This window comes from Babylonia areolata, chromosome 5, assembly GCF_041734735.1.
Source record: "Babylonia areolata isolate BAREFJ2019XMU chromosome 5, ASM4173473v1, whole genome shotgun sequence".
In the NCBI taxonomy this organism is placed as follows: domain Eukaryota; kingdom Metazoa; phylum Mollusca; class Gastropoda; order Neogastropoda; family Buccinidae; genus Babylonia; species Babylonia areolata.
In genome coordinates, this window is record NC_134880.1 from 4,316,879 (window position 1) to 4,331,561 (window position 14,683).

General features: G+C 43.6%; 1 protein-coding gene across 1 annotated transcript in view; it reads right to left on the reverse strand.

Annotated features, from left to right (window-relative positions):
- Positions 1-129: 129 nt before the first annotated feature.
- The window catches only part of LOC143281877 (protein amalgam-like), a 27,728-nt gene continuing 13,174 nt past the window's right edge, over positions 130-14,683 (reverse strand). Inside the window, exons 5-10 of the mRNA XM_076587144.1 lie at positions 14,119-14,386; positions 13,042-13,209; positions 12,554-12,682; positions 11,212-11,271; positions 8,642-8,932; positions 130-4,164 (exon numbers count right to left, since the gene is read on the reverse strand). Coding sequence (XP_076443259.1) covers positions 4,151-4,164; positions 8,642-8,932; positions 11,212-11,271; positions 12,554-12,682; positions 13,042-13,209; positions 14,119-14,386 — 930 coding nt within the window. The 3' untranslated portion in view covers positions 130-4,150. The remainder of the gene's footprint in view (positions 4,165-8,641; positions 8,933-11,211; positions 11,272-12,553; positions 12,683-13,041; positions 13,210-14,118; positions 14,387-14,683) is intronic.

The window sequence follows — 14,683 nt, forward strand, 5'->3', positions numbered from 1 at the left end:
ATTAGTTGGCTTCAGTTTCCATTGTTGAACATCCTGCAAATTTCTTTGCGTGTGACCATACGTGCGTGTAAGGTGTGTGAGTGCGTGGGGTGGGGGTGTGGCAGGGATAGGATGTTTATTTGGTGGAAAGGTGTGTGTGTGTGTGTGTGTGTGTGTGTGTGTGTGTGTGTGTGTGTGTGTGTGTGTGTGTGTGTGTGTGTGTGTGTGGATTGCGCTACATCCGAAATGTCAGGGGTGATGGTACCTGTTGACAGCGCACCGAACACTATTTTTTCTTCTGCGTGCAGATTGTGTAGATCGACATTCTCGTCATACAGATTGTGTAGATCGACATTGTCGTCATACAGATTGTGTAGATCGACACTGTCGTCATACAGATTGTGTAGATCGACACTGTCGTCATACAGATTGTGTAGATCGACACTGTCGTCATACAGATTGTGTAGATCGACATTGTCGTCATACAGATTGTGTAGATCGACATTGTCGTCATACAGATTGTGTAGATCGACATTGTCGTCATACAGATTGTGTAGATCGACACTGTCGTCATACAGATTGTGTAGATCGACACTGTCGTCATACAGATTGTGTAGATCGACACTGTCGTCATACAGATTGTGTAGATCGACACTGTCGTCATACAGATTGTGTAGATCGACATTCTCGTCATACAGATTGTGTAGATCGACATTGTCGTCATACAGATTGTGTAGATCGACAGTGTCGTCATACAGATTGTGTAGATCGACACTGTCGTCATACAGATTGTGTAGATCGACACTATCGTCATACAGATTGTGTAGATCGACATTGTCGTCATACAGATTGTGTAGATCGACATTGTCGTCATACAGATTGTGTAGATCGACATTGTCGTCATACAGATTGTGTAGATCGACATTCTCGTCATACAGATTGTGTAGATCGACATTGTCGTCATACAGATTGTGTAGATCGACACTGTCGTCATACAGATTGTGTAGATCGACATTGTCGTCATACAGATTGTGTAGATCGACACTGTCGTCATACAGATTGTGTAGATCGACACTGTCGTCATACAGATTGTGTAGATCGACACTGTCGTCATACAGATTGTGTAGATCGACACTGTCGTCATAGTAGCAACAATTCAGTTCCTATACTAAAACAAAAAGGGAGCTGTTCAGACTACACCGAGCACACAAACTAAAACACACGCAAATACAGCCGCTTTCTATATAAGAAAAAAATGCAACAGAAAACCTTCAAACATGCAACAACCCGATAAGCTTAAAATAAGAGGCACTTAACCACTGTATGGTCGGTCTTCATGTATACTCATAGCAGAATGTTTATGTACCTTTCTCCTGGCTTAAATGCATGACAGTCAGCCGTGTACGACCATGACCACCAGAACAGCAGAGGAGCCAACTGCTGTTCCGACTATCTGGACAAGAATTTGATTATAGTGGAGAGTGTCTTGCCCAAGTTACATCCCCACTCTCTCGGCCAAGAGGGTTTTAGGACAGTCGGCGTTGGGATGGTTCCCAAAGGCCAGCTACCCACCAAGGCTGCAGCACTAAGAGCCAGTGCAATCTTGGCTCCTAGTTTAAGCTCAAATCACAGCTGGTCTCAATACAAGAAGAGGATAATTATGAGCACAGAACATTTTGTTCCTCCTTGCGCCCTTTCTGAAACAGATGACTTGGTACACATTCTTCAACCTGTTTGGCCTGGTACACTTTCTTCGAGCTATTTATTCTTAGAATGGTTTCAAAAATGTTGCCTATCAGTCTTTTCTTTTCACCTGATGTCAGGAAAATGAAGCACCAACGTGAGATTCAAACAATCACGATTGTAACGTAGTTTGTTTAGTCAAGGCATTGGAACCAAAAGAATTGGAAGCCAGAAAACAATGAGTTTATATATATATATATATATATATATATATATATATATATATATATATATATAGATAGATTAGATAGATAGATAGATAGATAGATATTATTTCTAAAACAATTCCATGTGTTTTCAACATGTTATTTCTAATTATGTTGTACAATGCAAAAACAAAATCTAAGATCCGAATCATCAACGTCAATGACAAGGTGGAAATATTTCCCGAGTTTCAGTTTTAATTTCTTGGAGGCGTCAAAGCGTGCGGACTGGTCCATACACGCCACACGATATCTGCTCAATCAATAATACAGGAAGCTGATGCTCTAAAACATGCAGCGACCCAATGCACTAACCAGGCCTGGTATGTATTTCCAGCTTAACTGGAGCTGAAAGAATTGGAAGCTATGGAGAAGTTTCATGTTTTCCCAATAAAGTATGTGTACAGGTAGGCCATAGGGTATGGTACAAATCAAATCTTAAATCTAAATCAAGGTCAATGACAAGGAGAACACATTTCTGAGTTTCGGTTTCAAGGAGGCATCAAAGCGTTCGCTTCACCCCATCTAAAAGCTTTATATAAAATAATTAACCACAAAAAAGCAGATATCTAATCATCGCATTGATCAGACGCGCTGGCCAGGTCTTGCATGATTTCCGACGTAAACTAGAATACAGGATACATTTCATAGCATACATACAGCGTGAACGAGAATACTGGATGCATTTTTTAGTATACAATTAATCAAATGAAAATACTAGATGTATTTATATCAATGTAAATGCCAGATATTTCTCAGTGCTAAAACCATACAGGTAAAAATGAGTATGATGTGTATATCTCTGAGCTCATAATTAAAATCAACGAGCAAACTGTATATGGTTATCTCAATTTTCCATTTACTAACTAACGTTATGAACAACATGGGCATGTTTTGCTGTATGTGTTCATGAACAACATAAATGAATGTGCTCGACATATTGTTCTTCATAAGTTTTTAATCGACAGTACATATCCATGTGGGTGTAATTTTATTATTGTTCTTCATAAGTTTTTAATCGACAGTACATATCCATGTGGGTGTAATTTTATTAATGATAATATAACATAACAAAGTAGTAATAGTAGTAACTGAACATGAACACGTTTGTGATCAACAGTAGTTGACACATGGACTGGTTTCTGTTATGTGTGTTCAGCATAAATGAACAAACACCTAATTCTGAGCTCGTATTCAATGTGAATAAATATATCCCTACTGAAAATCATTATAATATGCTATTGTTAGGTTAATGTACAAACAGAAAACATCAATATTACACTGATTTATCAATACAGTTGTAATAATGGCTCCGATTAGATTTTTTAAAAGAATGTTAGAAGTTAAATGGACTGAATCTATGATATTATAAGGAAATAATGATATTCTAATAAGTGTTTTGCCATGCTGTCTGTCTAGGGTACGAACAAGTTGTTTCTTCAGGCACATTAAATGATACATATATTTAGACACATACAACAATATTCCTGTGTGTGTGTGTGTGTGTGTGTGTGTGTGTGTGTGTGTGCGAGAGCGCACGTTTGTGTGTATGTTTGTGTATATGCGCGCGCGAGTGTGTGTGTGACTTAATCAATATTTCTTTCTTGATTTGTCACTTTAAAGGATTGAGTCTGTGTAAATACATACATACAGACAAACAGACAGAGATATATTCATGCACTTGCAATATTTGCAGAACACTCTATCATTACACATGTGGAGGGGGTGTGTATATGCGAATAAAGCGATGTCTTGAAGTCAGTGCTGCTAAGACAGAGAGACAGGGAGTGAGGGAAGAGACAGAGAGAGAGAGAGAGACTGTGACAAACAAGCAGACAGACAGACAGACAGAGAAAAAAGGAGAAGGAGCGTCCGGTGGGTGACGGTAAGATATCATCTATTCAAATTAAGCAAGTCGAGAGCAGCATGAATTCTGAACGTCTGTCCTGTCGACGGCAGTCTGACAGCAGGGCAGGGCAGGGCAGGGCAGGGCAGGGCAAGGCAAGGCAATGCAGGGCAGGGCAGGGCAGGGCAGGGCAGGGCAGGGCAGGGCAGGGCAGGGCAGGGCAGGGCAGGGCAGGGCAGGGCAGGGCAGGGCAGGGCAGGGCAGGGCAGGGCAGGACAGGACAGGGCAAGGCAGGGCAGGGCAGGGATTGTCAGAACATGTCCAAAACCCACATCCCTCTTGTGTGAACTTTGTTCCCTCGTGAGTGGTCTCCCTTCATTTAGGACACGCGTTCTGCAACAGATTCATTATTAATCACTGGAAACATAAATAAATGAATAAATAAATGAATGAATATATAAACAAGTAAATAGATAAATGAATAAATAAATAATAGAATACTACACAGATAGATATATATTCATTGGCGCCTAAGGGTAACACTTTTTTATGATCGATATTATTAAACTACACAGATTGATATTATTGCCGCCTAACGAGCCAGCACGAATGTAGGATAACACTTTATTATTATAATTATCATTGTTATTATATCATTATTATTATCATCAATTTTATACTACTACACAGATTGATATTATTGCCGCCTAACGAGCCAGCACGAATGTAGGATAACACTTTAGTAGCAGTAGTAGTAGTAGTAGTATACTACACAAACAAACGCCTCACTAGCTGCATGAAGGTAGGATAACACTTTAGTAGTAGTAGTAGCATACTACACAGACAGACAGATATGACAGTCGCCTTACTAGCCAGCATGAAGGTAGGATAACACTTTAGTAGTAGTAGTAGTAGTATACTACACAGACAGACAGATATGACAGTCGCCTTACTAGCCACAATGAAGGTGGGATAACACTTTAGTAGTAGTAGTAGTAGCAGCAGCAGCAGCAGCAGCAGCAAACTACACAGACAGACAGACATGACAGCCGCCTCACTAGCCAGCAAGAAGGTAGGATAACACTTTAGTAGTAGTAGTAGTAGTAGCAGCAGCAGCAGCAGCATACTACACAGACAGACAGATATGACAGCCGCCTCACTAGCCAGCATGAAGGTAGGATAACACTTTAGTAGTAGTAGTAGTAGTAGTAGTAGCAGCATACTACACAGACAGACAAATATGACAGCCGCCTCACTAGCCAGCATGAAGGTAGGATAACACTTTAGTAGTAGTAGTAGTAGTAGTAGTAGTAGCATACTACACAGACAGACAGATATGACAGCCGCCTCACTAGCCAGCATGAAGGTAGGATAACACTTTAGTAGTAGTAGTAGTAGTAGTAGTAGCATACTACACAGACAGACAGATATGACAGCCGCCTCACTAGCCAGCATGAAGGTAGGATAACACTTTAGTAGTAGTAGTAGTAGTAGTAGTAGTAGCATACTACACAGACAGACAGACATGACAGCCGCCTCACTAGCCAGCATGAAGGTAGGATAACACTTTAGTAGTAGTAGTAGCAGCAGCAGCATACTACACAGACAGACAGATATGACAGCCGCCTCACTAGCCAGCATGAAGGTAGGATAACACTTTAGTAGTAGTAGTAGTAGTAGTAGTAGTAGTAGTAGTAGCAGCATACTACACAGACAGACAGATATGACAGCCGCCTCACTAGCCAGCATGAAGGTAGGATAACACTTTAGTAGTAGTAGTAGTAGTAGTAGTAGTAGTAGTAGTAGTAGTAGTAGTAGTAGTAGTAGCAGCATACTACACAGACAGACAGATATGACAGCCGCCTCACTAGCCAGCATGAAGGTAGGATAACACTTTAGTAGTAGTAGTAGTAGCAGCAGCAGCAGCAGCATACTACACAGACAGACAGACATGACAGCCGCCTCACTAGCCAGCATGAAGGTAGGATAACACTTTAGTAGTAGTAGTAGTAGTAGTAGTAGTAGCATACTACACAGACAGACAGACATGACAGCCGCCTCACTAGCCAGCATGAAGGTAGGATAACACTTTAGTAGTAGTAGTAGTAGTAGTAGCAGCAGCATACTACACAGACAGACAAATATGACAGCCGCCTCACTAGCCAGCATGAAGGTAGGATAACACTTTAGTAGTAGTAGTAGTAGTAGCAGCAGTATACTACACAGACAGACAGACATGACAGCCGCCTCACTAGCCAGCATGAAGGTAGGATAACACTTTAGTAGTAGTAGTAGTAGTAGTAGTAGCATACAACACAGACAGACAGATATGACAGCCGCCTCACTAGCCAGCATGAAGGTAGGATAACATTTTAGTAGTAGTAGTAGTAGTAGTAGCATACTACACAGACAGACAGATATGACAGCCGCCTCACTAGCCAGCATGAAGGTAGGATAACACTTTAGTAGTAGTAGAAGTAGTAGTAGTAGTAGTAGTAGTAGTAGTAGTAGTAGTAGTAGTAGCAGCAGCAGCAGCAGCATGCTACACAGACAGACAGGTACGACAGCCGCCTCACTAGCCAGCATGAAGGTAGGATAACACTTTAGTAGTAGTAGTAGTAGTAGTAGCAGCAGCAGCAGCAAACTACACAGACAGACAGATATGACAGCCGCCTCACTAGCCAGCATGAAGGTAGGATAACACTTTAGTAGTAGTAGTAGTAGTAGTAGCAGCAGCAGCAGTATACTACACAGACAGACAGACATGACAGCCGCCTCACTAGCCAGCATGAAGGTAGGATAACACTGTAGCAGCAGTAGTAGTAGCAGCAGCAGCAGCAGCAGCAAACTACACAGACAGACATGACAGCCGCCTTACTAGCCAGCATGAAGGTAGGATAACACTTTAGTAGTAGTAGTAGTAGTAGTAGTAGCAGCATACTACACAGACAGACAGATATGACAGCCGCCTCACTAGCCAGCATGAAGGTAGGATAACACTTTAGTAGTAGTAGTAGTAGCAGCAGCAGCAGCATACTACACAGACAGACAAATATGACAGCCGCCTTACTAGCCAGCATGAAGGTAGGATAACACTTTAGTAGTAGTAGTAGTAGTAGCAGCAGCAGCAGCATACTACACAGACAGTCAAATATGACAGCCGCATTACAAGCCAGCATGAAGGTAGGATAACACTTCAGTAGTAGTAGTAGTAGTAGCAGCATACTACACAGACAGACAGACATGACAGCCGCCTCACTAGCCAGCATGAAGGTAGGATAACACTTTAGTAGCAGTAGTAGTAGCAGCAGCAGCAGCAGCATACTACACAGACAGACAGACATGACAGCCGCCTCACTAGCCAGCATGAAGGTAGGATAACACTGTAGTTGTAGTAGTAGTAGTAGTAGTAATAGTAGTAGCATACTACACAGACAGACAGACATGACAGCCGCCTCACTAGCCAGCATGAAGGTAGGATAACACTTTAGTAGTAGTAGTAGTAGTAGTAGTAGTAGTAGTAGCAGCAGCATACTACACAGACAGACAGACATGACAGCCGCCTCACTAGCCAGCATGAAGGTAGGATAACACTTTAGTAGTAGTAGTAGTAGTAGTAGCAGCAGTATACTACACAGACAGACAGACATGACAGCCGCCTCACTAGCCAGCATGAAGGTAGGATAACACTTTAGTAGTAGTAGTAGCAGCAGCAGCAGCATACTACACAGACAGACAGACATGACAGCCGCCTCACTAGCCAGCATGAAGGTAGGATAACACTTTAGTAGTAGTAGTAGTAGTAGTAGTAGTAGTAGCATACTACACAGACAGACAGATATGACAGCCGCCTCACTAGCCAGCATGAAGGTAGGATAACACTTTAGTAGTAGTAGTAGTAGTAGCAGCAGCAGCAGCAGTATACTACACAGACAGACAGACATGACAGCCGCCTCACTAGCCAGCATGAAGGTAGGATAACACTTTAGTAGTAGTAGTAGCAGCAGCAGCAGCAGTATACTACACAGACAGACAGACATGACAGCCGCCTCACTAGCCAGCATGAAGGTAGGATAACACTTAAGTAGTAGTAGTAGTAGCAGCAGCAGCAGCAGTAGTATACTACACAGACAGACAGACATGACAGCCGCCTCACTAGCCAGCATGAAGGTAGGATAACACTTTAGTAGTAGTAGTAGTAGTAGCAGCAGCAGTAGTATACTACACAGACAGACAGACATGACAGCCGCCTCACTAGCCAGCATGAAGGTAGGATAACACTTTAGTAGTAGTAGTAGTAGTAGTAGTAGTAGTAGTAGCAGCAGCAGCAGTATACTACACAGACAGACAGACATGACAGCCGCCTCACTAGCCAGCATGAAGGTAGGATAACACTTTAGTAGTAGTAGTAGTAGCAGCAGCAGCAGCAGCAGTATACTACACAGACAGACAGACATGACAGCCGCCTCACTAGCCAGCATGAAGGTAGGATAACACTTTAGTAGTAGTAGTAGTAGCAGCAGCAGCAGCAGTAGTATACTACACAGACAGACAGACATGACAGCCGCCTCACTAGCCAGCATGAAGGTAGGATAACACTTTAGTAGTAGTAGTAGCAGTAGCAGCAGCAGTAGTATACTACACAGACAGACAGACATGACAGCCGCCTCACTAGCCAGCATGAAGGTAGGATAACACTTTAGTAGTAGTAGCAGCAGCAGCAGCAGCAGCATACTACACAGACAGACAGACATGACAGCCGCCTCACTAGCCAGCATGAAGGTAGGATAACACTTTAGTAGTAGTAGTAGTAGCAGCAGCAGCAGCAGCAGCAAACTACACAGACAGACAGACATGACAGCCGCCTCACTAGCCAGCATGAAGGAAGCCTGATCGTGACCGTAGTTGTTGAGGACGTAGCAGGTGTAGTTGCGGAAGTCGGAAGTGATAAGCGAGCGCACGTGCAGCGTGGAGTAGACGGTGTGGTGGCGGGCGTTCAGGTTGAAGACCTTGAACTTGTGGCTCTCCTCCACAGGCTGCCCTCCGCCCGTCAGCCAGTTGACCTGCGGCCTGGGCACCCCCACCGCCTTGCAGCTCAGCTCGGCGTCACGGCCACGTCGCTGGTACACCACAGGGTCCATGGCGTAGGCTCGCGGAGCCGCTGTGTTGTGTGAGTGTGTCATGATGATGAAAACAATAATGATGGTGATAATAATGTTAATGACGATAATAATAATAATAATAATAATAATAATAATAATAATAATAATAATAATGATAATAAATGATGATGATGATGACGATGACGATGATAATCTATAATAATGATACTACTACTACTACTACTACTACTACTAATAATAATAATAATAATAATAATAATAACAATAATAATAATGATGATAATGATGATGATGATAATTTACTTAATGATGATGATGATGATGATGATGATGATGAGTTATAATTATAATAATAATAATAATTAGTATTCATATACCGCTGAATCTTGAGCAGAGACAAAGCAATGTGCTTTCACACCAGTCATTCACACGCGTACATAACTCTAAACTTGAGAAACTAGAGACAAGGAAGAGGCATGGGAGGGAGGCTATCTTGGGTAGAGGTGATTTATAAGGTTAGACTTTAGAGCTGAGTGGGGAGACCTGACGAAGCGAAAGAGGAAGTTCATTCCAATTGCAAGGTCCAGAGACCGAGAAAGAACGGCGGCCAACAGTGGAGTGTTTGAATTTGGGAATGCGTAAACAGAATGGATCCGAAGCCGATCGTAGAGAGCGAGATGGAGTGTAGAGGTGAAGGCAGCCACAAAGATAGGAAGGGGCAGAATCAGAGTATCGGTATCAGTCAGAATCAGAAGCACATTTAACTGTCATTTAATCAAACCATAACAAGGTTTATGAGACATACATACATACATACATAGTGGAGTGATGGCCTACAGGTAACGCGTCCGCCTAGGAAGCGAGAGAATCTGAGCGCGCTGGTTCGAATCACGGCACAGCCCCCGAAATTTTCTCCCCCTCCACTAGACCTTGAGTGGTGGTCTGGACGCTAGTCATTCGGATGAGACGATAAACCGAAGTCCCGTGTGCAGCATGCACTTAGCGCACGTAAAAGAACCCACGGCAACGAAAGGGTTGTTCCTGGCAAAATTCAGTAGAAAAATCCACTTCAATAGGAAAAACAAATTAAAAAAAAATGCACACAGGAAAAAATACAAAAAAAATGGGTGGCGCTGTAGTATGGCGACGCGCTCTCCCTGGGGAGATCAGCCCGAATTTCACACAGAGAAATCTGTTGTGATATAAAGAAATACAAAATACATACATACATACACACATACATGAATAGGCGCACGCGTGCACACGCACATACTCACTCGCACGCGCGCACAAAAACACGCACGGGCGCACCCCCAAACACACGTAAGGGCGCGCGCATATCCCCCCCCCCTCATCCCTCCCCCTCCCCCCAACACACACCCTCCCCGCCTACACACACACACACACACACACACACACACACACACACACACACACACACACATCTAATTCTATGAACAACTATGACAAACAAACAACAAAACAAAGCCGAACAAGAACTCACACTCACACACACAACAACAAAAACAAAAGTCAATGAACAACAAACAAAACAAAAGAGAACTAGAAACTGAACAATTTCTCCGCTCGGCGACACTTTTGACAACAGCTGTAAATCGATGTTCCATAATGCCCCACCACACTGTTTTCCAGAATGAGGTTTCAAAGTCGTTGTAAGGTATGTTGGGTTGAATTCTGTTTATGAAATCGTCTATAATTTCCTGCTATAGTTCACAATAATCTCAAAGATTATGCTAATCTTTATTTATTTATTTATTTTTTTTTTTTTAATTTAATTTTGTGTTTCTGTGTATCACAGATTCCACGTGACAGAATGACTAATGAGAATTTTCTTTATTGCGTAAATCATAAAGAAAATGAAAGAAGGAAGAGGGGGAGAGAAGGAAGGACGGAGGAAGGAAGGAGGAAAGAAAGGAAGGAAGGAAGGAGGAAAATCTTAATGAAGATAGAAAGAAAAGGAAGGAAGGAAGGAAGGAAGGAAGGAAGGAAGGAAAAATCTTAATGAAGATAGAAAGAAAAGGAAGGAGGAAAGAAAGGAAGGAAGGAAGGAAAAATCTTAATGAAGATAGAAAGAAAAGGAAGGAAGGAAGGAAGGAGGGAAGATCTTAAGAAAGGTAGGAAGGAAAAATCTTAATGAAGATAGAAAGAAAAGGAAGAAAGGAAGGAAGGAAAAAATCTTAATGAAGATAGAAACAAAGACAACAGAAAGGAAAGGAGAGAGAAAGAGAAAGAGAGAGGGACAGGAGGGGAAGAGACAGACACACTGACAGAAAAAGAAACCAAAACAATATCTCACCATTCCCAACGGGATCAAAGACGGTGGTGGTTGGCTTGGGAGTTGTCGTCGTTATTACCTCTGTTGATGCAAAAAAAAACCCAACAAATTCAGATGATAGATGAATAAATAAATAGATAAATGAATGAACAAATAAATATATGCATAGATGAATAATGAATGAATGCATAGATAAACAAATGTATAAATAAATAAATGAATGAGTAAAAAATGATAATAAATAAATACAAGAATGAATAAATATATAAACAAATAAATGAATAAATGAACAAACAAACGGACGAATTAGAGAATTATGTATTTAATAATCTAATTGATTAAACACGAACGGTAGGGTGGAGGGGTGGTGGAGGGGAGGGAGGGAGGGGGGGGAAGAGGAGCGGTTGGGAGGTGTGTGGTGATGAACGAGAGAGGGGGGGGGGAAGAAAGAGAGAGAGAGGGGGAGAGAGGGAGGAGAGAAATAGAGGGAGATAGGGGGAAAGAAAGAGAGAGAGAGAGAGAGAGAAAGGAAGAGAGAAAGAGGGCGGGAGAGAAAGAGAGAGGACGCAAAGAGGGGGAGGGGAGAGAGAGAGAGAGAGAGAGAGAGAGAGAGAGAGAGAGAGAGAGAGATTGAAATACACCGAGAGAGAGAGAGACTGAAAGACACAGGGAGAGAGGGACTGAAAGACACAGAGAGAGAGAGACTGAAAGACACAGAGAGAGAGAGACTGAAAGACACACAGAGAGAGAGACTGAAAGACACACACAGAGAGAGACTGAAAGACACAGAGAGAGAGAGACTGAAAGACACACAGAGAGAGAGAGACTGAAAGACACACAGAGAGAGACTGAAAGACACAGAGAGAGAGACTGAAAGACACAGAGAGAGAGAGAGACTGAAAGACACACACAGAGAGAGACTGAAAGACACAGAGAGAGAGAGACTGAAAGACACAGAGAGAGAGAGAGAGAGAGACTGAAAGACACACAGAGAGAGAGACTGAAAGACACACAGAGAGAGGGACTGAAAGACCGAGAGACAGACAAGGACAAAGTGACGAGAGAGGGGTGGAAGGGGAAAAGGAGAGAGGGGGGGGGGTGTTGAATGATAGAAAGGGGATAAGAGGTGGGGAGAGACAGGCAGAGACAAATACTTAGACAGATAGACAAATGAAAGACGTACAACTACAACGAAAAGAGATATGTATGAGAGAGAAAAAGTCAAACAGAGAAAAACAGAGAAAGCTCAAGAGATGTGGACACACACACACACACACACACACACACACACACACACACACACACACACACACACACACACACACACACACACACACACACACACACACACACACACACACACCTTTGACCTTGACCCTGATTCGGCCTTGTCCAGGGGGAGGCTTTCTGTTGCTGGCTTTGCACACGTAGACACCCGAGTCATGCGGCTGTGCGTTGGTCAGTGTGTACGTCTCTCCCTGTGTCTTTAAATCTGCAATGAATGAATGAATGAATAGACAGTCTGAGTGCATGCATGCATTTTTTCCCCCGAGTGACCACACACACACACACACACACACACACACACACACACACACACACACACACACACACACACACACACACACACACACACACACACACACACACACACACATCTTCAACCTTCTTTTCCCCAAGTGACCACACACACACACACCTTCAACCTTCTTTTCCCCAAGTGACCACACAACACCTTCAACCTTCTTTTCCCCAAGTGACCATACACACCAACCTTCAACCTTCTTTTCCCCAAGTGACCACACACACCTTCAACCTTCTTTTGCCCAAGTGACACACACACACACACACCTTCAACCTTCTTTTCCCCAAGAGGAGTCCAGACCCTTCTCTCCCACACCACTGTGGGCTTGGGGTCGCCCTTGAACTGGCAGGTCAAGGTCATGGACTGGTACTGCAGGACATCCACCTGGCTCTTGAAAGTCTCCTTCACCAGCTGCGGATTTCCGTCTGTGGAATCTGATGACAGGGGGAGATCATTGTATGACAGAAAGAAACTTTTTTTGTGTTGGTTTTTTCCTTTTCTTATCTTTTTTAACTCTCTCCATACGAACGGCGAAAGAGACGACGTTAACAGCGTTTCACCCCAATTACCACCACCAAAATATTGCAAGCGGAAGGCTCTTATACTGAAGAGGTGAATGTTGACAAACAATACCACAATTCTGACGACGGAAGCTAAAGGTTGGGTCATTGAGACACCCACTGGACATCCGAGGGGTCTGTTTAGAGGAGAAGAGAGGACTGGCCGTACTGAGTGAGTTAATGTCATTGGAAAACTGCTTTGTAAAGTTAAAGTAGAGGGGTGTTGGGTGAAGAGTGGAAACTTCTACAGCAACGTAAATAGTACTTGAAGTAGCAGGAGGAGCAGGAGGAGGAGGAGAAGTTGTTATTCTTGTTCTTGTTCTTGTTGTAGTTGTAGTTGTAGTAGTAGCAGCAGCAGCACCAACACTTTAAGATAAGCAGTGGTAGTGTAGTAGTAGTGCACACAACAACAACAACAACTCCGACCCCCACCCCCCAACACACACACACACACACACACACACACACACACACACACACACACTCACACACACACACACACACACACACACAACACCCCAGTACCCAATCTCCCCACACCACCCACTCCCTTACCCTTCCCTACCCCTTCCTCCTCACCCCCATACCCCAATACCCCCCCCCCCCCCTCCCACACACACACAACCCGCCCCCCCCCCCACCCCATCCCCAATCTTACTCACGACCCTCACCCCCCTCTTCACCTCCCCTCCAACCATCTCTGCCCCCTCCCTCTCGCCCCCCAACACACACACACACACAACACACACACACCAAAACAACAACAACAAAACCCCCACATACGTCCGAGTTCAGGCAGCTTGTCTGCCCCTTCCCCCTGCTCAGGTTCCTTGTCCTGGCCGGACCCTTGCTGGACCAGCGTGACGGTGCGCGTGATGGGCGGGACAGTGCCCACCACACACGTGTACACGCCGAAGTCCTCGGGCCGAAGCTTGCGGATCTGCAGACTCCACTCCGGGCGCTGGGTGTGGAGGACCTTGTGGCGCTTGTCGCCACTGTGGGTCTTCTTCCTCAGGGTCAGCACCTTGCCCGGCTCCTTCATCCACAGCACCTGGGGTTGTGGTTTGGGTTTAGTCTGGTTTTACTTTCGTTTTGTTTCGTTTAGTTCAGTTCATTTTCTTTTCTTTTGATCTTATCTTATTTCATTTCATTTTTTTTCTTATTAATGTTCATTTATATTTTGTTCATTTTAACTCGTTTTATTCTACGCTATTTCATTTCTGGTTTATTTATTCTTTTTCTGTTTTATTTTCTTTCTTTCTTTCTTTTCTTCGGAAAAGGGGGGAGGGGGAAGAGGCGGAGATGACGACAAGGTGGGGGGGGGGAGGTGGGGCAGAGAGGAGAGAGG